Here is a 27113-nt window from a genome sequence, read left to right as displayed (position 1 = left end):
GTGCTTCCTCTTGCATACCCTACTGAGGTAGGGCCCTAAGTACCTTAAGGAACTTGTCTAACAAATTTATCGAGATTAAAATGATTATTATAGATGTGAAACCTCGGGTTATTTTTTTCTCTTCCCGTGAATATCGAATAAGCCTTTTGAAGAATTTGAGAAAAACTTACTTGGGGATTAATGAAATAATAGCATTTGAAAAACCGATAAGGATTAGGGCGGGTGGGTATCTATCCTTTTGTTTGTCTAGTAAACTGCAACGGCATATTGGAAACCAAAAAATAAATAAATAAAGAAAAAGTGCGTCAGCTTTATCGGACGTACGCCACGTGGCGGTGGAGCCGGTGCACGTGAGAAGATGGTTGCGGCGTAAACGGCCCTATTCACACCGGGGGCCACAAGCACAAAAACAGATACTTATCGAGTGAAAAAATTTGCCCTTTTTTTTTCTGGTAGAATATCATTTTCCCTTTTTTTAATTTCCCCCCGTCTCACACTCCCGGAGACAAACATCGAGAGAGAGCAAGCATCGCTCTCTCTCTCTCTCTCTGTCTGTGAGTCCGTGTCTGCTGCGTCTATGCTTGTGCCTGCACTTCTTCACATTTCTTGCTTAGATCTTTGACCCAGCCCGCGAGCCACACAATTTCCCAATCGCCATGTTAATCCCTGCGCCGGAGGAGCTTTCTCCCACCGTAGCTCCTCCTTGCCCTTAGATCTCCCCCTCCCCTCCTCCCTTAGGGCCTACATTGCCCCGCCGGACCTCACCCCGTGCTGCATTTGATCATCCCTGCCAGAAAACCACCGCACACGCACCATTATGACGCCCCGGCCTCCAACCTCTCCCCCCACACCCCCGCCAGTAGCTGTCGCCCTGTCGCAGCCTTCACCAACAGACGTTTCCTGCTCGTCCGGAGGTCGTTAATGCTTGCCAACATTGAACCATGGGAAATTGCTGCGGATCAGAAGGGATCAAACTCAGAAAAGAGGCCCCTCCGATTCCCAGGACTGGCGACGACGATGACTCTGCGGGCGTTCCCCGTGTCATTGTACATACTAAGCTCTCTTCTCGTGGTGAACAGAGCATTACAGAGAAGTACCATCTAGGAAAAGAGCTCGGCAGGGGTGAATTTGGCATCACGTATCTCTGCACAGAAAGGGAAACAGAAGATGTGTTAGCGTGCAAGTCCATATCCAAAGGTAAACTCCGTACTCCTGTGGATGTGGAGGATGTGCGCCGTGAGGTTGACATCATGCGGCATCTTCCTAAGCATCCGAACATTGTTACCTTGGAAGGTGTGTATGAAGATGACAATGCAGTACATCTGGTGATGGAGCTGTGTGAGGGAGGAGAGCTTTTTGATCGAATTGTAGCTCGAGGACATTATAGTGAGCGTGCTGCGGCCACAGTCACCAGGACCATCGTGGAAGTTGTTCAGGTTAATATCTCCCTTGCATTTCACTTAATGATTAGTCCTGGAAGCTCCTCAGGCTAACATGTCAGAGCTACATCATTGCTCATGTCTTTTGTGCACAGTAGATTGAAGTCTGTATCATGTGTGGGATTAACCAAAGACCCGTGTAGATCTGAAGTAGATGCTTGCATTGATAACCTGTGACGGACCAGTTGTTTGCTTATGAGTTGTAGCACTCTGAAAATTTTATGCCCTTTATTGTGCAGCTCTGCCACAAGCATGGTGTGATGCACAGGGACCTCAAACCGGAAAATTTTTTGTTTGCAAACAAGAAGGAGAATTCACCTCTAAAAGCTATAGATTTTGGGCTTTCTGTCTTTTTCAAACCTGGTAAGGGTGCCATAGTTTGTGAGAGTGCAAAAGCAATACTGGTTTTTGACTTTAGGATATGATGATCCCTCTTGTGTTTGCAGGAGAAAAATTTACTGAAATTGTAGGGAGTCCATACTACATGGCTCCTGAGGTGCTGAAACGAAACTACGGTCCAGAAGTGGACGTATGGAGTGCAGGTGTTATCCTCTATATTCTTCTATGTGGGGTACCACCTTTCTGGGCAGGTAATTTGTTGCCCAATGCCTTACACGGTGGGGTTTTGTAGGTTTTGCAAACAAGAAACATTCACTAGGTGAAGGAGGCACATTTGTCTGTTTTCTGATTCTGGAATATGGCTGTTGTGATTCAATTTTTCTGCAGAGACAGAACAACTAGTTGCCCAAGCTATCTTACGCGGTAATGTGGATTTTAAGAGGGATCCCTGGCCAAAGGTTTCAGAGAATGCAAAAGCATTAGTCAGGCAAATGCTGGAGCCAGATCCAAAAGTTCGATTGACTGCTCAGCAAGTTCTTGGTAAGCTTAATGTTTCTTATTACATACAGTCTTTGTGAACTCATGACTGTTTGCTGCTTCTGATTGCTGCTGTCAATGGATCATATGATAGATCATCCATGGCTCCAGAACAGCAGAAAAGCCCCCGATGTTCCCCTGGGTGATGCAGTTCGTTCAAGGTTGAAGCAATTTTCAGCGATGAACAAGCTAAAGAAGAAAGCACTGCGGGTATTGTTTTGCAAAACCAATGCACGTCAAACTGGCTGACTAACTACATCCTTAAAGGATGCTGACTGTTGTTCCTCTTTCAAGCACTGATTCGATGCATTGCAGAAAACAAAAACACAGTGTTTCTTGTGACTTTCCTGAGCTTCTATATTACTTGGGCTAAAGTGCCTTAGACAGGCTAGCTATGATATTCAAGTGAGATAACAATTATCTTGCATGATAGAGGTGCTTGACGCACTGATCTTTTGTGGTGACTGAAACATGTCTCTTACTAGGCAGGGTCCATGTCAAAAGGGGTTTTTTACCTTCTGATCTTCTAACAACATTTGGAAGGTTGCAAGCTAAGTCAATTTGAAAAATGTTTTGAGTTCATAGTGAAGAAACTCTACATTCAGGGCAGTTCATTATGGTGATAGTGAGAGTATGATGAGCAGGGCTCAAAGAGATTTCTCTAGATTCTCTACTTTATATCATGTCTACATACTACGGATTTAGTTCAGGGAATTATGTGAAGGAGTTGCAGGAGCAAGGTTGAGTCCTTCAGTCTTGAGCATTCTGTCAAAAGCTCTACGGAAGAAAACTTTTATACAACTGATTTGAGTACTCTCTGTAGGATTCAAGATTTAGGGGCTTTTAAATCTCAGATTCCAGTTGAAATTGGACCGATTTCACCAGGGCTTTTATGCCATTACAAGCATAAGTGAAAGGCTCAGGGTCTGTTGAGGATTTTGGCTTCTCCTAAGGGCTTACTATAGTTAAAGGCTATTGGTTCTTGCAGCAATACTTTTTCCTGTAGCACCTACACTTGTCCATTTTTTTGTGCGGTTACTCTGAATCATATTCCATTCAGTAGGTTTTGTTCCGCATATTTTATTCAGTAGATTCTGAAATATCAGTCATATGGACAGTCTGCTTGCTTGTAACAGGTCATTGCTGAGTGTCTAACTGGTGAAGAAGTAGAGGGCATCAAAAAGATTTTCAATATGATGGATACTGATAAGACTGGATCTCTCAATTTTGAGCAATTAAAAGCAGGCCTCCATCAAATTGGCTCTCAACTTGCAGAGTCTGAAATTCAACAGCTTATGGAAGCGGTATTGTTTTGCACACAAATCTGGTCAACCATATTTATTATTTTCTTCGTCTGGAGTAAAGATAATAAGACAAATTTACTCTGCAAAACAGTATGTTGTTTGATTTACTATCTTTCTTTGATAAATGTGTTTGTGTCACCCATTTGGAGCAATACTCAATTCAGCTATAAAAGAACCAAATAATAAAGATATCACTGCCCTTCATCCGGTGTTTTAAATAGTTTCTGGTGGTCTATGTGCCTAAAGTTCTGTTTCAGCATTCTGGTGCATTAACATGCCATTGTTGTCATTTTGCAGGCAGATGTTAATGGAAATGGAACCCTTGATTATGGTGAATTTGTTGCTGTTACTGTCCATCTACAGAGAATGGACAATGATGAGCACTTGCGAAAAGCTTTTTCTTATTTTGACATAAATGGTGATGGGTTCATAGATTTGGATGATCTCAAACAGACTTTAGGAGGTGAATTAGGAACCGATGATCTGGAGATGGTCAATGACATAATTCAAGAAGTGGACACAGATAAGGTGAATTGTTAATTTCTCATAAATCTTGCAAATACACAGTGACTGTCTGATCTCCTTGTGTTTGTGTGTATGAAACTTCATTGCTGCCAGTTGCATCTGTTCCAAAGCTTTTTGTCCCTTTTGGGTTGTCAAAGTATCAAATGCTGTCAAACCCTAGAATGGGTGAACAGTATCATGAAGTTGCTACTATTTTGACAAGCAACTGCTTGTATGTGCAAATGGATTTCTAGTCATGATTATTGAGATAAAAAGTCTTGTGTGTGAGTCTCTTATCAGCATAAATTATTGTCTTGTTGTTGAAAAGAAGATGACAGGAGAGAGAGAAGCGAGGAGAGAGAAGAGAGAAGAGGGGGGAGAAAGCCTAGAGAAGGAGAGAGAAAGGTAAAAAGAGAGAACGAAGAGGAGGAAATTGTAATGGGAGCACTAGACTGTGCTTGAGAGACTAGACTAGATGCAAGATTTGTTACAAGAATTTTGATTACAAGATAATCTCATGTAGGGGCACAAGGTACAATGATAACAAGCTACGGAAAATCCCATAACCCAGGATTGTAGGTATAGACAACAGGACTCTATAGGATATGAAGGATCCAACAATCTGGGACCATAGGTATTGATATAAGATATCAGAATTACAAGATCTCCCTCAATGGGGATATGTACAAGACACAAGACAGTACTAGACAAGATCTTGTACTATGAGATTACAAGGTGAGAAGACAACAGGAGCATAATGGAAGACAAGACAAGACTAGATACCATGACTAGACAAAAACTAGAACTAGAACTCAAAGTTACTTACTTGGAGGTCTCGGCTCCTTGAGCTCCCAAGACTGGAATTGGCAAGATTGAGAAGCTCTATGATGAGCTTCTCCTTTCATATGTGTTGGAGGGCAACTAAAGATATTCTAGAATGTTTCATGATGACCTCATTGATGATGCAGGTGATGACATGGAATATCTTCTAGAAGGTTCTATGATGACATGGCAAGGGACAAAAGACAAGGACCAACATGATGGGAAAAATAATGTTTGTTTGTCAATGTGGTAGTTATTGCTACTGTTAATGATCATGCTCTTTGGATAGTTCCTTATACTACTTCTCTTGGGTGCATGCTTGATGTTGAGATACTTTGGTGCTTACTTGGTATCAAAATCTATAGTGGATATTGTAGGTATTTTTTTGATACAAGTGGTGCCATGTGGTAAAAGAAAGGTTTGAAGAAGTTATGGTTGCATGTTAGCGTGATGCTTATTTGTCTAGTGATTTATGATAAGTTTGTTTGGGTGGTTGATTGTGGTTTGGAGATGGATTTTGTAGTTGCCTTGTCTTTAAGATGGTTTGAAGATCCTTAAAGATTATTGTGGTCAGAAAACCAACCTAGCTTAAGGCTAGCACCAAGACACAAAACCCTATTGGTGCTCCTTTTTTCTCATATTTGGGTTGTATCTTCATAATCTTGTTTATCAAGGCCTAGTTTACACTAAGTGGACAAACATGCTACTATTGTCATTGCAAACGATGGATCCTCTGTGATTTGCAAGGGTCATCCTAATTGGTCTTTGGAAACAAATAGACCCTAGACTCGTGCGTGGGGGTTTGAAGCCATTTGCGGACTTGAAAGTTTGAATGTCGTGAAATTTGTGGCTCCTCCTAGGTACCTAAATTCTATATATCTAACTCACTCTCCTCAACATCCTGTCAGAAGTGGAGCAGCGGTGGAAGCATAAACATGTGCTGAAATAATCTGCTGAAACACAAGACAAAAAGAGAAAAGAAAAGAACACGATACAGATGAGAACTCAGATGTATGCACGGAAATGGAATCCATATATCTGAACACGAGACAGTCGCATACAACAGTGAGTCACTGGCTGCGTGGGCACTGGGACTGGCTCCTCTCTCCACAGAGTCTGCAGATGGTGAAGATGAAGTGACCGACTGAGGAGGAGCCACTAAGTATAAATAGGCTGAAAAAGTGGGGAGCAATAATGCTGGTCGGACAACATTTAATGCTGGCCAACTGGTGCATAAAATGCCCCAATGGCATAAAATGCCACACCAGAAAAATACCTAAAATACCTAATAAAAATGCCCAGCCCAGATCAAGCTCAGACTCACACATGAGCTGACAAATACTCTGCTAACACCCTCTCTCAGATCATGAGGGATCTGATACAAGACAATAGTACAATGAAAAGGGATCATAAACTATACAACAGAGAACCACCAAGTAGAACCATGGATACCCAAGTAGTGGGTGATCAAGCCACCACCAAGGTGCCTCGGAGAGAACCTGATGTTGATGTCGATCGTACCAAACACCTGAAAATAGAGAAGATCATAGCATGTCACTGTGTCCATCACCAATGTCTCGCAGTAGCATACAAGACCATCCTGTCAAACATGCCGCTGAACATATGTGACCATGGATTCTCCGCCTTTGGCTAGACCGCCAAAGTGTCCCCTCATGTGAGCTCCAGACGAAAGCCTCCCGCTCTCTGTCAGATAACCAGCTCAGCATGAACCTGGATGTCAATCCCAGCTCTAGGATTTGATTCCGCCAGACTGAAGTCGATGCGTCAGGGACGTCCCTCTCTGGAACCTGTGCACCTGTATAAAAGTATAGATGAGGCGCGGCTGCCCCATCTGAACACCCGCTCACACTCCCTCTCTGGCACAAGAGAGTCGTGAGAGATGACCTCATCACCACCACTAGAAAGCAGTCGAGGAAGGGGCCACCAAGCCCTTCCCGCGATCCGAAGAAGAGGATCCCTTCCGCGCCTTGGACTTCACCTTGGTCGGAGGATCGGAGTCGGAGTCTGATGAAGGAGAGGACTCATCGGTAGAGTCAACATCCCGCTTCGTCTTCTGCTCCTGCTTCCTGGAAGCCACTAACTTCTTGCAATCCTTCCGCAAATGTCCCTTCTTGCCACAGTGGTAACACTGGGCCTTCGACTTCTTCTTCCCATCACCCCTCTCTGAAGCTACATAAGCCTCACCTTCATAATGTGCTGGAAGCCGCTCCTGTAATCCCAAGGATGCAAGAGGAAAAGGACGGAGAGGTCGAGCAATAGCTCCACAGACCATGTACCATAACCGCTTCTGCACAAACCAAGCTTTCATGACAGCACTTCATGTGAGATAATTAGGTCCATGTAACTTATCATTAGTGGAAGTGCACGGAGGAGCCATATGGAGAGGATAAGAAGAGAAGTAGAGAAGAGATGGAATTTAGAGAGGAAACACAGCCAAAACACAAGCACAGACTGCAGAAAATGAAAGTTCACATGCAATATAACCCAAATTCTGATCAATAGAAGACAAAATCTGCTGCAGAAAGTCAAAAAATCAGTCAAAAACTGCCAAAAACAGAGAAAACGGCCTGAAGGAACAGCCACCCAGCCACGAGAGATGCTGAATCAGCAAAATGCAGGCTGTAAACTGGAGAAAAACAGGTAGAAAATTGTCGCCAGCAGTTGCAGATGAAAAACGCAGGCAGCAGAGGGTGCGGAGGCAGCAGGCGATGGCAAAACTGCAAAAAACGCAGGCTGAAAACAGCCGCAAAACAGGTTGCCTGGCTGCAACAGCAATCGTTTGATCAGCAGGGGTACAAAACAGTCCTGAAATCAGCAAGAAAACACAGTAGAAACACAAATCCTGAAAACTGATACCACGTCAGAAGTGGAGCAGCGGTGGAAGCATAAACATGTGCTGAAATAATCTGCTGAAACACAAGACAAAAAGAGAAAAGAAAAGAACACGATACAGATGAGAACTCAAATGTATGCACGGGAAATGGAATCCATATATCTGAACACGAGACAGTCGCATACAACAGTGAGTCACTGGCTGCGTGGGCACTGGCACTGGCTCCTCTCTCCACAGAGTCTGCAGATGGTGAAGATGAAGTGACCGACTGAGGAGGAGCCACTAAGTATAAATAGGCTGAAAAAGTGGGGAGCAATAATGCTGGTCGGACAACATTTAATGCTGGCCGACTGGTGCATAAAATGCCCCAATGGCATAAAATGCCACACCAGAAAAATACCTAAAATACCTAATAAAAATGCCCAGCCCAGATCAAGCTCAGACTCACACATGAGCTGACAAATACTCTGCTAACACATCCTTCATTGGCATTGACAAATCTTTAACTGGGGCAACTAAGTCTTAGATCTCTATGGAGAGGGAGGTGAAACTTGGGGGGGAGGGGGGGGGGGGGGTCCCTCTGCTGATTGGTGTTTGGAAACAAATAGACCCTAGACTTCAGCATGAGAGCTCAAAACCATTGATGTTTGACTATTGTGAAGTTTGTGGCTGGTCATAGGCTCCTAAATTCTATATCTTTGATTCACTGTCCTTAACATCCTTATTTGCACCAACAAATCTTTAATTGGCAACTAAGGCTTAGACCTTGATGGAGAGCGAGGTAAAACTTGGGTGGTTCCTTGTTGGCTAACTTGAGGGGAAGCTTGGGGGGAACTTGGGGTATAGGTTGGAGTAGGGCAGGGGCCCTTTGCCGAGTAGGAAGCACGGGTAGAAGCTGAGGTTGAAGGGGTGGCTCTTGGATAGTGAGAGAGTATACCTTTGTACTAGTAGAACTAGAAGTAGAAGGATCACCTAATAGATGGACGTCATCCTCAAGGAAGATTAACATCGCAATCGTGTGTGAGCTTATTATAGATAAGATCATAAAGGCGATAGTCTTGGGCAGTTTGGCTGCTGTAGACAATGAAGATGTTAAGCTTGGACATAGAGTCCAACTTCTCCCTCTTCTACCTAAGTGCATGGCAAATAGGAAAATGAAGATGAAGGGCTTTTGCCCATGAAAAGTATCATAGGGAGTCATGCGAGAAACGGCTATGGTCAGTGAATGGTTATGTATGTAAACAATAATGGACGCAACATTGCCCCAAGGAGTAGACAATCCACAATGCTCAAGCATGATGCAGGTCATCTCCAGTGATCTGCTCTCACAGTTCCAATTCTGTGAGTCGAATGCCTCTCTACCATGATCCTCCAGTCACAAAAGTGCTCAAAAGCCTCCGACTTGGCCTTTAAAAAAAGGCTCATGCAAATCTAGAGCAGTCATCAACAATCAACATAAGGTAAATAGCCTTGCTCAATGATGGAGCACGCATGGGGCCACACAAATCGGTGTGGAAAAGCTCAAGAGTAGTGGCTTGGCAAGAAGCCTTATGCAGCCTTGATAGAGATGAGATGCAGCAACTAGCGGTACTTCAGACTGGAAATGCAGCCAGAAGCAGTCCTCCAAGGGCAGGCAAAGCACCACCTTCAGCTGGAAAATGCAGCTCCCAAAGTCGCCTCTAGCACTAAATGCAGCCACCAGTAGTCCTCGAAGGGCAGTTGAAGCACCACCTTCAGCTGGAAAATGCAGCTCCCAAAGTCGCCTCCAGCAGTAAACACAGCCACCACCACGTCAGTGGATGAAAAATGTGGCAGGGCAGTGGCAGCCTTTGCACAATGACCAGCAGTTGGAAGAGCAGGGGAACACAGCTTCTTCAGTCGCCAAAGGGAGACCAGCACCTCAGGAGCAACAGTGTTTTTGAAATGGAAGGAGGAAGAAGAGCAAAAACTGTTTTCAAACTGAGTGGACAGCAAGGCAAAGGGTAGAAGGGGTGAGAAACAGTAGCTGCAAAAGAAACGCAGCTGTGGGGAGGGGTAGAAGTAGTTGGTGATGAAGGGCCCAGGGGTAGCAGCTCAAGAGAATGTTAGGTGATGATACCATGTGAGAGATGGCAGCAAAAGAGGAACACTCTAGCAAGAAGAAACGATGAAGGCAATGAAGAGAGAACTCGGTTGAGTACTATGTGAAAGCTCAACACGATGATCAGCCCCTCCACATGCTACAGTGTTTTGATGCAATGAGGGTGCTAATGATCCAAATGAGTGTGTGCTTATAAATAGGCAAGAAACCCTAAAATGCTCTTAGGAGGCATAACCCTAAAGAAATCCTAAAAATACTCTTGGGTGGCACCTGGGCCAAAAAGGATGGGGCCCAAAATAGGGACAAAGGACAGTAAGACCAAAAGTGACTGAAATGAGTGGATCCAAACCAAAAATTATCTTTTTAATAAATATTGCTTTTTGGGGTTGTTTTTGTGGAGTTAAAGGAGGCCAAATTGCATGATAATTTAGCATTAAGTAAGGCTTTTAATTTGGCTTGCTCAACAACACTAAGGTGCTCATCATGGGTACTGTATGTGTATAACCAATGTAAGGTGGAATTGCTTGATGAAAGGAAGGTGATCTAGGTGGAATTGCTTGATGAAAGGAAGGTGATCTACTAGGCATTTGCATTTGCGCAAGCTATGTGGCCACCTGAGTAACTTTTGGGGCTTGATATGTGTGGGATGGATAGCTTTCCTTGTGAACTCCTGAGGTGCTTGCTTTAGGAGTGAAACTCCCACCATTCTTGCACCTTTACCAACCTGATTCTGGAATAGGAATTTGGAATAGGACTTGTGGGATGTGTGCTTGGGGCTTGATATACATGGGATGGATAGCCCTTGTGAGCTCTTGAGATGCTTGGTTTAGGAGTGGAGCTCCCACCACTATTGCACCTACAACAATGCGATTGTGGGATAGGAATAGGACCTGTGGGGTGGCTGCTTGAGTGACTTTTAGGGTCTTATATGTGTGGGATGGATTGCCTTCCCTATGAGCTCTGGATTGTTTGGCTTAGGAGTTGAACTCCCATCATTGTTGCACCTCCACCAGCCAGACTGTGGGATGGGTAGATGACCTGTGTGATGTGTGCCTAAAGGAATAGAGTCTCCTGATGTGGTGTTATTAGGAAAGAGTGAATGAATGAAGGAATGGGTGGGAATTGATTGTGACAAGGTGATGCACCTAAAGCACAATTGTGAGAAAAAAAAGTGGTTGCGAAGGATTATCTGTCCTTCCACCTCCAAACTACCTCTTCTCATATTCACATATTGGTATGGGTTTTGGTTTCTACGGGTATGTTTTGGTCTCTATGGGGACTTATGGCCGTAGCTTGCACATCAATTGGAGTAACAACAAGGACTAGTAGAATGTAAAGCATACATATCTTGCACTAATTTTGTTGGAGGTGGAGCCACTGGTTAGGCCATTGTGTCCATATCGGTGTCTTCTTTCAGTTAGAAGGTCTAGATTCTCGCCAACATTTAGCTTTGATTGTTGTGCATCGCCCTTTGGGTTGTCGATTGAGGATGGTATGCTGAAGGCGACAAGGAGCATTATGAGGTGGAATTCAAGGTAGAGGATTATTGGGACTGGCTTCTTTTGACTGTCTATTCTCTTCATCTCAAGCTATTGTGATATTCTTCATGACAGATGGAATAGTAGTCCTTCTCTTTGAAGTGTTCCCTCATAGCTCTAGAAGGAGAGTCGGGGTACCACTCCTTGAGAGCTTGTAATGAGGGGAAATTGGTGCTGAAAGAGTAGGCTCTGAGGGGGATTTATTTGATAAGGTTGGTTGAGACATCTCTGAGAGTATTTTTGCATGCTCTTGAATGCAAGGTTTCTAGATTAAGGCTTTGTGTCATTCAAGAGCTCTCAGCTCTGATATCAAATACAAAAATTGTAGGGCAAACAAAGAGAGATGCAAATGTACAGCTGGTGATAAACACAATTCGAAGAGTGTATAGACATGAGGAGTGATACAAGGGGCCTTGAACCTCTGTGTCTCAAGGATTGGGCATAGATGAGCTGAGAATGGTGTCAGAGATGCCAAGAAGAGGTCCAAGTCTGGGCAGTAAGACATCAATGTAGACTCTGGGCAGCAAAACACAGGCTATCCCAACTGAAATGCATCCCACCAAGCAGTAGATGATGGTAAAGATGATGCTGTCAGCTGTCCATCCCTGGCAGCAGCAAAACGTGGGCCGCAGGTGTGAAAAATGCAGGCTGCTGCAGTCCTAAGCAGATTGACATAGCATGACAGCAGGGCGAGAGGCTGAAATAGCAGTCAATGATCCTCCAGTGCAGGATGACAGCCCCAACAGATGGCAACAGCAGTAGGGAAGCATCTCTTGGCAGGCGACATCTCCTAGAGAGGGTGTGGCCAGCTAGAGAGTGTAAGATGGCTGTGGCTGATAGCAGATGATGACATGGCAGGACAGCAGGGTGGGAGGCTGAAATAGCAGTCAATGGTCCTCCAATGCAGGATGAAGCCTCAAGAGATAGTGACAGCTTTTGGTGGAGCAAACAGGCTGGGTTGCACATCCAACAGCAGGGTGCAGCTCTTAGCAGGCGGCAACTCCTAGAGAGGGTGTGGCCAGCTAGAGAGAGTAACATGGCTGTGGCTGATGGCAGATGATGACATGGCAGGACAGTCAATGGTCCTCCAGTGCAGGATGAAGCCTCAAGAGATGGTGGCAGCTTTTGGTGGAGCAAACAGGCTGGGTTGCACATCCAACAGCAGGGCGCAGCTCTTGGCAAGTGGCAACTCCTAGAGAGGGTGTGACTGAGAGTAAGATGGCTGATGGCTGATGGCTGATGGCAAAAGATGATAATGGTGAGGGATAGGGATGGATGCCCACGTCTTTTATATAGGTGATTTTTGGGCATTTGTCCCAATATCCCAAATAAATGTCTTTTTTCAGAAATTATTCCTTTTAGGTCTTTAATACATGATTTGTGTGGATTGAGGTCTTTAATGTCACTTGCTCAATAGGTCCGATTCAGTTTCTGGGCATTAGGAAGATTGGGTAGGACATGCTGAAACCAGCCTTCCTTCCTTGGAGGGGTGGCAATTCCTTGATCAAGCACTTAATCACAGCAATCGATAAATAAACATAAATTGATGCATACTTTACCTTCAAAATCTTGGATAGTGGACACTCTGTTGGCCCCAAAACTAGAGCCCTTTTCGGTATTTCTTTATCCTCATTTGCTAATGGATTGATTACAAGTTGGATTCGCAATCTCCTTGGCTGATCCAAAAGCCCTGTGTTGTTCCAACAATTATCATACAAATTGTGCAAATTGCCCCTTGATTTCACCAAGGACTTGCTCCAATGGGGGCCCCAATTGGCCAAATGTTGCCCCAAATTTTACAATGGATGGGTTGGCATTTGAAATCCTTGATAAATCCACAATTTTCAAGTGCTGATTTTAGTATAAGATGCCTTCTATTGATGGCATGGGTCACGTGGTGGTTGCTAAACCCTAACTTATGCAAAAATTTAGGGTTTATAGCAAAAGAGATTTTTCTCTCCACCAAATTTGGCTAAGATATGCTTCAATGGTTGAGATATGCTAAGATCTTTTGAGAAAGGGTTGGAGAAGGTGAGAGAATGCTAGAGAGAAAATTCAGAGATTTCATGCACGAAAACCCTCCAATTTGCTTGCTGCCTACTCCAATCAGCAAGAGATGTATTCGTTTGCTGCTTGGAAGCACCAAAATGCTATCCCTAGCTTGTTGTTGTTGTTGCTCATCCTTGATGGGCCTTCTCCTATTGTCGCTTGATCTCCTATGGCCTTTGGCTGATATTGCTTGTAGCAATGGCTGAATTCTGATGAGAAATCCGATTTGTAGCATCTTCTCTCTTTCTTTCATACACTGGAAACTCTTTGAATGGTTGAAACGAAGCCCCAAAAACGTTTTCTTAGTTTACATGGGTATTTTTGCAAAGTGGTAGCCTTCTAAACCCAATTTTTAGCATTATCTAGCGGTTAAATTAAATTTCAGAACTAAATAATTTCAAAATTAATTTAAGTTTTGCAAGCTTGCCCAAAATTAAATGTGCCCATCCTTAATTTAATTGGCTAGGCCATTTGCAACTTGGAGTGGCCCCCAACCTTTGTTACCCTTAGACTAGCATTAATTAATGCTAGTCCCTAGCATAACCATTGATACTTATTGGCCAAATAACTATCCTGGGGTCAAAATTAACACCAACTGACCACCAAAGCTCAATTGGCATAACTTGTTACAACTTTTATCTTTGACACCCATTATATTGTTAGGGTCCTTGGCCTATTACCATGAAATAACTACCATGTGCATCACATGCGCTAAACAACCTTGCACATTTGATTAGTAAATTAATCAAATGTTATTAGCAAGATTAAAACATCTCAAAATTTCACTTGCCCGTAATAGACCCCTCCCCCCTCCCCTTTTGAAATGCTTGCAATCGTTCTCGATTGCATTGCATTGTGCCAAAGCAAAAGCATATTGCACTAGAATTTTCATAAGGCATCATAGTCACAACATTGACCATTGTTGTCTAACCATGCCATATATTCTAAGTCTGTTGAAAAATTTCAGCCAGTATATACATAACATAAAATTGAAAAACAATCCACAATTGTTGCTAGAAACCCATTGGATGCATTCATAACTCGTGTTTCTCAATTGTTTTGACTATCAACTATAGAAAAGTATTAATTCAGCATAAACCATGGCTGAAACTGTGAATGGCATTCAGTAACATGTTGCTGTCCATGGATCCAATTGTAAACTACTAAAAATTGAGCATAATTTGATCATAAACTGTTCACTTGCTGATTTGAGAACTAAACACAAACTGCTGCACATGTGACCCCAAACTGATTGCAAAATTTGATAAGTAATTGATGCAAAAGCTGATCCCAAAGGTGACCATAAACTGTTCTCAAACTGAGCTGAAACTAATCAGAATTTTGTCTTAAAACTAAAGCAAAAACTCATGCCAAACTGATCATAAACTGACGCAAAAGTATAGTTTTAGTGCTCAGGTGAAACTCATACTCATCTGTTTATCTAAGATCCACTACATATGAGAGCTGTCCATAACTAGTAGAGTGGAAGTGCTACCTCTCCCTTATTTTCACTCGAGTATCAGACACTGCTCTGGACCCTTGTTCTCTTGAGTTTGACTGAGTCCAAACCAAAGTCGGCTCTAACTAAAAGGCATCTAGGCAAAGCTGTAGCAATTGAGGATGATCTGCTAAGTCATTCTCTTCCATCCATTTTGCATCCATTGGTGAATAGTTTTGAAACTTTTCCAAGTATCTCTTGGAAAGCTTACCTCTGACATTTCTATCCTTACATGCCAAAGTCTGCTTGGGTACCAAAATCTCATCCAGCCCCTCAACCTCGAGCTGAATTTTTGTAGATACATTCTCTAGCACATCACCAAGAAAATGCCTCAATAAACTAACATGAAAAACATTGTGTATTTGCCAATGTGAAGGTAATTTCAGCTGATGTGCCACATCACTGATCTTCTCCTACACTTGGAAGAGCCTATATTATCTCATGCTTAACTTTGGATACAACCTCTCTCTTTCTTTTATATTTTTCAGCCTTATTTTTTCAAAATGTGCAATACATAATCACCCTTTGCAAACTGCAAAGTATGTCTATGGCGATAAGAGTTAGAAACTGGGTGGGGGCCCATGTTCCTCCCCTTCTCGAGAGGTCACCCATTCTAGTATTGTTCATGCCAGTGCGTGCTTGATTGGAAGTTTCCTATAATTGGGCTAGCTAGCTAGCTCCCAAAACCTTAAGGTGATGGATGGCCTTTAGTCTGTTCAATTATGGAAATCTTTCTCTATTTGGCCTAGGATTCAAACCTAATCTCAACACATTGCCATTGCACCGATAGTGATCTAGTTTTCTCTAGCAAGTGTGGATTACGTTTCTAACACCCCACCTTAAGACACACCTTGGTTGAGGTCCTAGTACCACCCAAGCTCAGTAACTTGAGCTCTGATACTAAGTTAGAATTTGGGGTGGAGCCCTTGTACCTTCCCTTCTCAGGAGGTCATCCATTCCAGTATTGTTCATGCCAGTGTATGCTTAATCAGAAGTTTTCCATAATTAGGCTAGCCATCTAGCCCCCAAAACCTTAAGGTGATGGATGACCTTTGGTCTATCCAATTATGGAAATATTCCTCCATTTGTCCTAGGATTCAAACCTAGTCTCAACACATCACCACTGCATCGATTGTGAGCTAGTTTTCTCTAGCAAGTGTGGATTGCGTTTCCAATAATAAGCTGTCCTCTTTTGCTTTTCTTGTGACCTCTGAAGTGCATATTTTATCTTTGCATAGGATGCATCTAAGTTTTCCACATAACAATCATCCTTATCCTTGGTCTACAAGATAGGTGGTACTTTCTTACCATCCTCAACCACCTCAAATGGAGCTTTGCCAGTGAAACTATGCACTGTATTGCCATATGCAAACTCAACCAATGGCAAATACTAGTTCCATTCTGTCATCTGGTCTAAAAACTAGCACCTCAAACGATCCAACACTATGGAATTTGCTTCGACAAATTGACCATCTGTCTATAGATGGAAGGATGATGAGAATTTCAACATGGTACCTATATTCTCAAACAACTCCTTCCAAAATAAATTGGTCTCTAAGGATTTTGATCACAGACAATTGACTCTGGCATACCATGATACTTAAAGAAGTGCTACAAGAACAAACGTGCCATATGATCAACCTTTATTTTCTTCCTCACTAGATTGAAATGGGCTTGTTGTTGGCCTAGGTGTGGAGTAATTGTGCAATTAATTTAATGGAAAATGAATGAGAATGAAAGAATTAATCGATGCACAACAATACTTGATCACGAATGAGAAGTAATGAATTAATGTGAGAGAGAGAGAGAGAGAGAGAGAGAGAGAGAGAGAGAGAGAGAGAGAGAGAGAGAGAGAGAGAGAGAGAGAGAGAGAGATACAATGCTCAATGCTCCAGGTGATCACAGTGAATAATGCCACACTTGGGCAAAACGAGGCACGAAGTGTCTTTAAATAATAAAATATGAAATCCTAACAACTTAACCATCATAGGAAATCCTCAAATAAACCCTAACCCCAGTGTCTTTTACTGCTAGGACACTAGGGGCAACAACTGCATTTAATGATAGTTTAAATGCCTAGGGAGCCCGGATCATGGATCAAAGGGTATCAACACGTAACCCACAAGATAGCCTACAAACCCCCCTCCATGAAACGGGCGGATTATTCTAGGAAAAAATAGTAAAATCCTAGAGAATGACAAAAAATATGGATCATGGTTGCACAAGTTCATCCAAGTGGATATAGCAATCTATGACAATACAGAGTATGATAGATCATGGAACAAATGGAATCAAGTTCAAGACTTAATGAAAAGCCTAGAACTTTGGTTGAGGAAGAGCCATCGTGAAAAGATTTAGCTAGTGGTCTTCAATTAAGCAATGGCCAAAGCACTTTGGCTGTCAGTGTAGATAAGTGTCAGGGCGGTTTGGTGCACATGAGGATTTGCAAGTAACTTGCGGAGCCAAACACACTCCACTGTGGTTGTGAATGCTGCTCTGTCCTCAGTTTCACAATTGGAAGTAGCAACTGTAGTTTGTTTCTTGTTGAACCAAGAAACAAGAGATGTACCTAAGAAGCAGCAGTTGCTACTATGAGCTTACAATCCTCAAACTGAAAACACTGAAGAAGCTGTCCAATATACTTGGATTGTGTCATAATGATGCCCCCCTCAGTGGTGGCAAATTGGATACCCAAATAATAGTGAAGTAGACCAAGATTTGTGATGGCAAATGTTTGTTGTAAATCAGCCTTAAATGCTGCGATTTTACTAGCATTGGTCCCAATGGCAAGCATGTCATTAACATAAAGCACAAGAGTAATAAATCAGATCCTTGATGCTGAATGTAAAGAGTAGCCTCGGTAGGGCTATTTTGAAATCTAAGATGCAATAGATGAGAATGTATGCGGGCATACCAGGCCCATGGAGCTTGCTTTAAACCATACAAAGCCTTCTTGAGATGACAGACTTTGAGCTCAGAGCCTTTAATTGCAAATCCTGGAGGTTGAGAAACATATACCTCGTCAATGAGATATCCATGGAGAAATGCCATCTTGATGTCCAACTGATGCACCTCTCAATGAAAGTGGGTAGTAAGGCCAATAATACTCGTGATGGTAGTAATGCGAGAGGTAGGGGCAAAAGTCTCCTCAAACTGAATTTCTTGTTGTTGGGCATAGCCCTTGGTAACAAGGTGGACTTTGTACCTGTCAATAGAACCATTTGGGCACACTTGCCGTGAGGCAAGTCACATAGCTCCCAAGTGTCATTCTGATGGATGGAATCAATCTCTGCCTGCATTGCTTCCACCTAACAATCATTATAATATAGAGGCTCTTTATAATATAGAGGTTCTTCATTGCATGTTGTAGCGACCAATGCGCATGCAAGAAGATTACCTTGATCCTTGCTAGGAGAGGCTCGTGTGTGGGCAGCCAAAGGAAGAGTTTGTTTGCTGTCTCGAAGAGCGTCTAACAATCGGCGAGGGACTCTTTAAGATTGTTGAATTTCAGCCATTGTATGCTTCAATTGATCCAGAATAGGGGGTTGTTTTTTAGTCAAGGTAACATGATGCTGTTATGGCTGTAAATCAGGCTGAATAGATTGCTGCAATGTATCTGTAGATGGTGGAAATGAAGGTTGAGAAGAAGGATCAACCATGGAACCATTATGGAAAAGCGGTAGTAGGTTGTCAAAGATGTCTAAGGCATCAATAGTAGGCTGTTTTTGACCGTCCAGCAAGGGGTGAGAAGCATTTTGAGCAAAGATAACATCCTTGCTGATAATAACCTTGCTTGTAGAGGGTTGATAACGATGGCACCCTTTACTTTCAGGACTATATCCAATAAATATGCAACGAATAGCCTTATCATCAAGCTTATGCCTTTTCTAAGAATAGCATCAAACAAAAAAGAATTAGGTAAATTCTTACTCTTCAGTATGCAGCTTGCCATCTCCATGAGTGACCTATTCTTTTGCTCTACTCCATTTTGTGGTGGGGAGTAAGGAACGGTGCATTGATGATGAATTCCTTTGAAAATTGTTTGGAAAGATATCCACTCCCCATGTTAGTAGGAAGGGTCGGAATGCGAAAGTTGCTTTGGTTTTCCACCATAGCAATAAAACTCTTGAAGAAAGAGAAGACTTTAGACTTAGCTTTCAGCCCATATATCCAAGTAAATTGGTATTTGTTATCTATGAAGATGACAAAATGTAAAAATCCACCAATGGATTCGGTCCGCATAGGACCACAAATATCATTGTGAAGGAGATGCAAAATAGATGGTGAATGAACATGAGAATCCTTAGGAAAGAAGAATCGATGCATCTTACCAAGTAAACAACCTTCACAAATTTGGTTTGATGGCAAGTGAATTTTTGGAAGATCTTTGACCATATCCTTTGAGTGGAGCTTCATCAATGCTCGATAGTTAATGTGACCAAGCCTCAGATGTCATAAATGTGTATCATGAAAAGATTCCTTATTAAGGCATTGTCAATAGGATTTTCAGCAATTTTCTGATCATAAGTATCAAGATGATAAAGACCTTTAGTGAGGGTGCTTGTCGGGACTATGGAAAAAGAAACTTGATCATCATATACTGCACATTGGGAGCCATAAAAAATGATGCAAAACTGTAAAGCTGCAATTGTTGGAATGGAAACAAGATTCTTCTTGATGTCAGACACATAGATAACATCATGCAATGTCAAAGGAGTGGCTAAGATGGAGACAACCTACACATGTCCAATGCCTTTAATTGCTTAAGAGGCATTGTTAGCACACATAGCTATACCCCCTTAGGTACATCAAAGAGAGATGAAAATAATGTTCAATAAGAGGTGATGTGCTTAGATGCACCACTATCAAAATACCAAGTAGAAGTTGCATCAGTAATAGAAAAATAAGTATCATGAATAGAGGGATTATATTGTCATTGAATAAAAAAAGTGTAATCCTTAAATTGAGAATAGTTCGCAATCTTATGTGTAAGAGCAAGACCAGACTCCTTCTTTGATGCATGTGCTTATGACATTTAGTGATGTTGTGCCTTGTTTTCCAACAATAATTACACCTCTTAGCTTTGTTGATTGGACCCTTGGAAGGATTGAAGGAGGATGGACCAGCATGGAAGTGTGTATCTTCGATGTAGAAGGGGTGGAGGAAGAAGGATGACCAGCATGAAAGTTTTGCAGTTTTTTGAAACCAGCAACCTTTTTTTTTAGCTTGGGTTTGGGTTTTCCATGATGATGGGTGGAAAAGGCCTGTTCAGTTGCCATGGCAGCATTGCGGTTACGACGGCTTTGCTCCTCCTGTAGCAAAAGAGATACAAGCTGGTCGAAGCTATAGGTAACTTGGTTGCCCATAGTTACCAACTGCAAGGTGGTAGCAAAACCTTGATATGATTTCGGTAGACCATTAAAAGTGATAGAAATAAGTTGCTTATCAGGAACTTCTTCATCAATATTTAATAATTGTTCAATAAAATCTTTGATGCCGGTGAGATAGGCATCCATATTATCTCCTTCCATGATGCGAACGTCTTCTAGTTGCTTACATAGGTAAGCTATGTGCGCTTCATTGCACACTTGATATAATAATGCAAGCTTGTCCCATGTTTCCTTAGATGTCTTGCATGATTGGATGTGTGGAATAATGGATCTCTTCACGGATAAAGCGATTAGGGCATATGCTTGGGCGTCATGGCCATCCCATTGAATTTGATTTTGAGTGGGAGATGTTGTCGAAGACGATGTTTGTTCAGCATCATGAGCGCCACCTTGTGATGTGGAAGTAGGAGGTGGTGCCAATGTTGGAGAAGCTGGCCTTTGCTCAGGTGTTGTTGGCAATATGCCATAGATTCTTCACGACAAGAACATGTTGCATCATGTAAGCCCACATTGGGTAATTGGTGCCGTCAAGCTTGTTGTTGCAACTTGCCCAACAAATCATTATTATTGCTGGCCATGATGCCATAGATTCTTCATGACAAGAACATGTTGCATCATGTAAGCCCACATTGGGTAATTGGTGCCGTCAAGCTTGTTGTTGGCACCCAACTTGCCCAACAAATCATTATTATTGCTGGCCATGAGTGATGATCAACAATAAAATTAATTTTTTCTAAGTGAAGAGAGAAAATAGATGGCCGAATAATAATAAGTCACTGATAGAAGATATGCTGCCCCCCTCAATGAAGTCGAATAATATAAAGAATAATAATTTTTTCTTTCTAAGGAGAGAGAAAAATATCCAAAAATAGTTATTTTCAAAAATAAAATATTACCCAATCATGGCAATGATTAGCAATATGCTGAAATCAGGTATTAATGGCTGGAAATGCTCCAGTAATGTAGACAACAGCTGAATATACTGAAAATTCACCCAATAATGTGCTGTAATAATAAAATTTGTCTTTAATGTCACGAAAAAGATGGCCAGCAGCCAAACAATATAATTTTGGAGCATGTTGAGGACCAAGAAAATAAATTGAGGCAAAAGCCCCAAATTTTACTTAAAAAATGAAGAGAAATTGAAAAAATTGGGTAAAAATTTTACCCAATGTTTGTCAAATTCCACTCTAGAAGGTGAATTGACCTCAATATTGATAATTTTTGATGAATTTAAGAAAAGCCCCAAATTTTTTGAATAATTTGGGATGAAATTGTTGATGAAGAATGTCAAAATCTTGAAAAGTCCAATTTTGGTGGCAAAATTGGAGTGAAATTTGGTCAATTTGTTGAAAAGCCCCAATTTTTGTTGACTACACTGCAGAAATTCTTTGAATAAGCCTGAATTAAAATCTATATGTCTACTACACAAGGCAAAAAACAAAGTGTTGATGTGGCAAGCTCAAGAAGCATGTCGGTAGATGATGATCAATAGAAACGCAACGGTGACGGGCCACTTCAACATAGCAGAGAGTGTTGACATGGCAAGCTCAAGAAGCATTCCAGTAGATGATGGTCAATAGAGACGCAACGGTGACGGGCTACTTCAACGTGGCAGTTGGATGAGTGTGGCAAACACAGGCAATTCTTTGATGGTGCATTGGCGATGTGTAGGTCATAGTTTGATAGATAGGCGGCACTCAGGTTGCAAGGCGACTAGTTGACGGAGGCAGCAAATTGCGTGCTACTGGCAAGTGTAGCATGATCTGCCATGTAGCACGAGTAGTGCAACAAGAAGATGATGCAAGTAGACTTGGCGAGCAAGGCTGCTACTGAACAAGTGGTTGCCTATTTGCTAAAAGTGATCATCAGCACACTACGTGAAATGAGACCAGGGCTACATAAAGGCATCCCATGAGTTGTAGACTTTGAAAGAAGGCCTAGTTGATCAATAGCTTGGTTGAGGCGCTTCTGAGGCTGAAGATGGAAGCCTTTGGATTAATGGATCTTGAGGACTATGTGATAAGTTGCGTTCACATAGAAGACAAGACCAAGTGGTGGTGACAATGGTGACATGGTGGCGTGTAGCCGTCGATGATAGAATTAGAGCAGGCACGAGGGCAATGGCTCAAGGGGCAGTTGATCGAGCGGGAGAAGCTCAATAACAATGGCTGGTGGCAAATGATTGTGAGGAATGGCAAGAGTGATGAAAGAAAGTTGCTCTAATACCACTGTTGGCCCAGGCATGGAGTAAATGTGCAATTAATTTAATGGAAAATGAATGAGAATGAAAGAATTAATCGATGCACAACAATGCTCGATCATAAATGACAAGTAATGAATTAATGAAAGAGAGAGGATATAACATACTCTAGGTGATTACACTGAATAATACCACACTTGTGCAAAATGAGGCACGAAGTGTCTCTAAATATTAAAATATGAAACCCTAACGGCTTAATTGTTATAGGAAACCCTAAAATAAACCCTAGCCCTAGTGTCACTTAGTGCTAGGACACTAGGGGCAACAATTGCATGTAATGATAGTTTAAATGCCTAGGGAGCCCGAATCATGGATCAAAGGGCATCGATATGTAGCTCACGAGATGGTCTACTCCTGTTTGCTAAATCTACAAATAATAGTCCATAACCCATCATTCCTTGTAGGTATCCTAGGAAGCTCAAAATAAAAATAAAAATTATTGCAATGCTTTGCCAAGGCCTATCTAGAGTAGGCAAGGGTTGCAACAAGGCTGACATCTTTTGCCTATCATACTTTACCTTGTGACATAGGATGCGTGTCTTGACAAACTGCTCCACATCATACCTCAAAGCTGGCCAATAAAAGAAATGCTCCATTGCCTTGATTGTGGCATCAATATCTTTGAATCCTACATATGGAGGAGCATGACTTTCAGTGATGACTCTAGGCCTCAACTGCTTTGTGACAGAGAGTCGTCCATGCATTATCAAAAATCCACCTCTAAACACAAGGTGCTCTCAAAATTTCAGGTCCGTGCGACACATGCACTGAATAGAGCATGCTAGGAGAGAGAGACGAGGGATGGATATCTCTGGAAGGAAAGGGGATTGAAATGATGGTGCGAAGGTGGTTGCTCATCATATTCTACCTCACAATCTTTTTGATCTTGCTTATCTCAATGATCCTGCTTATCTTGATGATCTGTCATGATGAATATCTGTGTAAACAAAAGCAAGGTTATATGGGCTGCTGAAGGATGCACTTGCAGAGGATAGGGAGCTGTTGTGTGTTTCTAAGCAGTTTTGGTGCCCTTTTTTGGACTAAGAAGATTTCTACTAAGTAGTACTCACTTTTTCTCTGGTGCCTTGAGTTCTTCAAGAACTTCCTTGTCCTCTCTAGGACTCAGAAGGTAGGCTTCTTGCCCTTCCTTGAAAGCTGTGATTATCTTGACACCTTGTAGGCTTAAGTGTATTTGTTATGCTTCATAGTCGGCTTTGCATTAAGTTGCATGCTTGAGAGTTCTTCCAAGTAGGACTTCCCCATATCTTCTCAGTTTGGAAGCACATAAACATGCTGAGTATGCTTTCAGAGGGAATATGGGTCAATTGTTGCATTGAAGAAGAAGCGCAGGCTGGAGAAGACTAGAAGCTTTAAATGCAGATGGGTAGCCTGAATCTTGCTGAAGATGCCATGTGGCATGTAGAGACTGTTGCTGGCCATGAACCACCAGTGGTGTTGGGTAGGAGCCTGTACAGGGAAAAGAGCATGAACAGGTGTGAAAGGTGTATAACACAACAATCTCTCATAAATGCAAAACACTTGCCGATGATACCATGTGAGTGCGCATGTGGAAGTAACTGCTCATTGAGAGAGAAAATTAGAACATAAAGAGAGTGAATGTACCTGAAAAAAAAAACCTGCGTCATGATGAAGAAATTGGGACTGCATACAAGGCTGCCATTGTGCATGTCACAGATGAACACCAGTGAGCATAGATGGAAAGGACTGATGTATATGACCAATGATAGAGCTCTGAACATACGTCCTTGTTTGACTCAGATGGAGGCTCGCAACCAGTAGATAGACATGGGGAGGAACATGGATTGATGCGATTGCTAAAAGGTCTGGCATATCAGAAATGTCAACATCATTATCCCTTAACATCTCTTCTTGCACAAGCCTTGAGACATATCTCCTTAAGGCATAGCCTTGAACTCTCCACTGGTGTACCATCAGCCGAGTTACATCCTTGAACTTGTCCTCTTAGAAAAGATCATTTGGAAAAATCTGTGCGCAACATCCAACCCCGGATTTAATTGCTGTCTTTTACAACTACTATAATGTCTGCAAAGGAGCCTTTGATTGATTCAAGTTAAACCATGTGTAAGGTTACAGTGCAGGAATTGGAGAAGCAGGACAGTTCCATTCTTGTACCTCACTAGGAACTATATAGTCAATTTGTTTAATATACGAAGATGTAGAGTCCACCCTAATCTTAGACTCCACCTAATCTAATGGAAGCTCTTTTCATTCAAATGAGTGCAAGATTGTGTTGCAAACAGAAGCTGGCCGTTAAGTTTCCTGTAATGCAAATTGATGTTTGGGGGCGTTTTGAGTTATCCAGTTGTAAATGTGAGTGCTGCAAACAAACTACACTAAGCTGGCTGGACATCAAGCTTCCAGTCTTTTTGGTCTGATTGATGCTCAAATCTCATTGAACATGCTCTTGCTTTAGGGTGTTGTAACAGCAGAGGGTTCCAATAAGCCTGGTTATTGGGAGTTTGAATGACTGAATGCTGAAATTTGATTGATTGCACAGATAGACTCTAGTCTGTTTATGTCTGACTGATGCTTAAATCTTATTGAATGTCCAGGATGGGAAGATATCCTTTGATGAATTTGCGAACATGATGAGAACTGGCACAGATTGGAGAAAAGCTTCTCGGCACTACTCTAGAGAGAGGTTTGCCAGTCTGAGTATAAAATTGATGAAGGATGGTTCCCTGCAGATGCGAAACAATGAAAATAGGTGACCTTGTTCAGGATGTTAATGCTAATGTCCAATATCCACTGGGGACTAAACAACTTGCTGTTTCTTCCCCCTTAGTCGAGTGGTTGTACTATTTAACCACCTCTATAGGACCACAAGCTCAAGACCTAAGGTGCTTTACGGGGAGTTGTGAATAACCCTCGTCTCCTTGTTCATTCCATACTGGTGAGTTAGTGTTCTGGACATATTGCCATTGCAATTCATGCTTGGAAGCCCCATTCAAGAGGTTTGCTTTCACCTCTGCTTAATCACACATTGGAAGGTTATTAAGAAAGTTCCACTTGGATTGAAGGTTTTTTTACTTGTCTTTCTCCTGCCCCCTTTTTCGAAAGACGCTCGATGCAAGTAACAGAGTGTGTAAGCTTGAAACACATGTACGCATCATGCTGAATCAAGCTCACAACTTCACACAAGAAGTGAATGAGATGGGACACTGTGTATCAATGCCAGCTGATTTGGAAAGCATCAAACATGTACTTGTGAGCTTAAGCCATGTTCAGGCCGGGAGTAATATCTGATATCAGCTTTGTGCCAGAATTGTCATTCTTTTCCTGTTTCTTTCATGTTTACTCGGGGCTGGACAAACAAGGTCACACTGACTGGAGGCCAGAGCTCTCAATATAGTTTCCTTTCAATGTCTTCCATTTTAGTTGAGTTTCTTTCTATTGGTTTAGATAAACAGACATGAGGCTTTATCAAACATTGTAATACTTTTTGGTCTACTAGCTCTTCTGACCTTTTGAAGAGCTTATTATAGTTACATATATATGTGTGTGTGTGTGTGTTTGTCTGAGGCTTCATCAAACGTTGGAATACTTTTTGGTCTATTAGCTCTTCTGATCTTTTGAAGAGGTTATCATAGTTATGCGTGTGTGTGTGAAAGTAATTTGGTAACCTTAGGGTTCTCTTATCAAGCGCCTCAAAACTACACAAAGTATGGTGGCATACAGAGCAAATAATCGATGTTATGCTCGGAAGGTGCACGGAAAATTCATGTGTCAGCAGATATGCTCTGCCAGCTACAATAGGCAGCCTCAATCTACAAAGCCAATTGGGTTTTTTGGCTTTTGCACTATGGCTTTACAAATTACAGCTACAACAGATAGCCTCAATCTAGAAAGCCAATTGGGTTTTTGGGCTTTCGCACTATTGCTCTACATATTTACAGGTCATTTTCTTGACACAACTCGGGACAGATTGGATGATGCCTTCAATGATACATGATGATGTTCCTGAAGCTTGATTTACTCTTAACACCGAACAGAAGATGGATGGATGATTCATTCAAATTTGAGCTCAATAGAAAAAAAACAGAGACAGGTGATGCATTCAAACTTGTAATGGCGGATTGTTCATTCAATTCTCAAGGTTGAGAGAATGACCACCATTGCTGTGTTTTAGCACAATGGTTACATACTCGATGTCTCTAGTATTTGCATCGCTGAAGAATCTTGAAAAACACAAGCTCCTGTGAGCGGCTCTAGTTTCCCCCAAAATCACAATAACCAGAGAATCACCCATCAAATACTTATCATCACAAAACACCTTGGTCATACCATCTTTGTTGGACAAATTTCTCGATGGTTTCAAGCTTCGTCATAATTCCAATTGGAGCCTCTTAGCTCAAGACAGAGATGCAAAAGAGACTACGGACCTGCCACTTTGTTTTACGACCTTCACTAGTAAGACCCTTAAACAAACAAACTTGACCCCTTCTCTAGAAAGG

At 42.1% G+C, this 27113-nt stretch overlaps 1 protein-coding gene across 3 annotated transcripts; it reads left to right on the top strand.

Moving 5' to 3' along the window:
- Positions 1–489: 489 nt before the first annotated feature.
- On the top strand, positions 490–26087 carry LOC148016871 (calcium-dependent protein kinase 13-like). Of its 3 annotated transcripts, XM_087663467.1 has the most exons (9): positions 490–1197; positions 1294–1436; positions 1679–1802; positions 1886–2029; positions 2166–2318; positions 2410–2525; positions 3452–3709; positions 3917–4147; positions 25212–26087. In XM_087663467.1, the coding sequence occupies exons 1-9, from the start codon at positions 942–944 to the stop codon at positions 25368–25370; spliced, it is 1584 nt and encodes a 527-aa protein (XP_087519593.1). In that variant the 5' UTR covers positions 490–941; the 3' UTR covers positions 25371–26087. The 3 variants fall into 3 exon arrangements, with proteins under 3 accessions (XP_087519593.1, XP_087519591.1, XP_087519592.1); XM_087663465.1 differs by having other exon boundaries at positions 490–1436; XM_087663466.1 differs by having other exon boundaries at positions 491–1436; positions 3452–3619.
- The last annotated feature ends 1026 nt before the right edge of the window (positions 26088–27113 follow it).

Source organism: Lygodium microphyllum, chromosome 22 (genome assembly GCF_053477565.2).
Source record: "Lygodium microphyllum isolate KBCC chromosome 22, Lygodium_microphyllum_v1.1.10, whole genome shotgun sequence".
NCBI classification, from domain to species: domain Eukaryota; kingdom Viridiplantae; phylum Streptophyta; class Polypodiopsida; order Schizaeales; family Lygodiaceae; genus Lygodium; species Lygodium microphyllum.
The sequence above is the reverse complement of the archived record's forward strand: the minus strand, read 5'-3'. Positions and strand labels throughout refer to the sequence as shown.

What these genes read in the sequence shown, in the direction of transcription:
- LOC148016871 (XM_087663465.1), top strand. Translation starts at nt 942, where the DNA reads ATGGGAAATTGCTGCGGATCAGAAGGGATCAAACTCAGAAAAGAGGCC. An exon ending in CAAATTTACTCTGCAAAACA is followed by an intron (nt 3,710 to 3,916) that starts GTATGTTGTTTG and finishes GTCATTTTGCAG; the next exon opens with GCAGATGTTAATGGAAATGG. An exon ending in AAGAAGTGGACACAGATAAG is followed by an intron (nt 4,148 to 25,211) that starts GTGAATTGTTAA and finishes TTGAATGTCCAG; the next exon opens with GATGGGAAGATATCCTTTGA.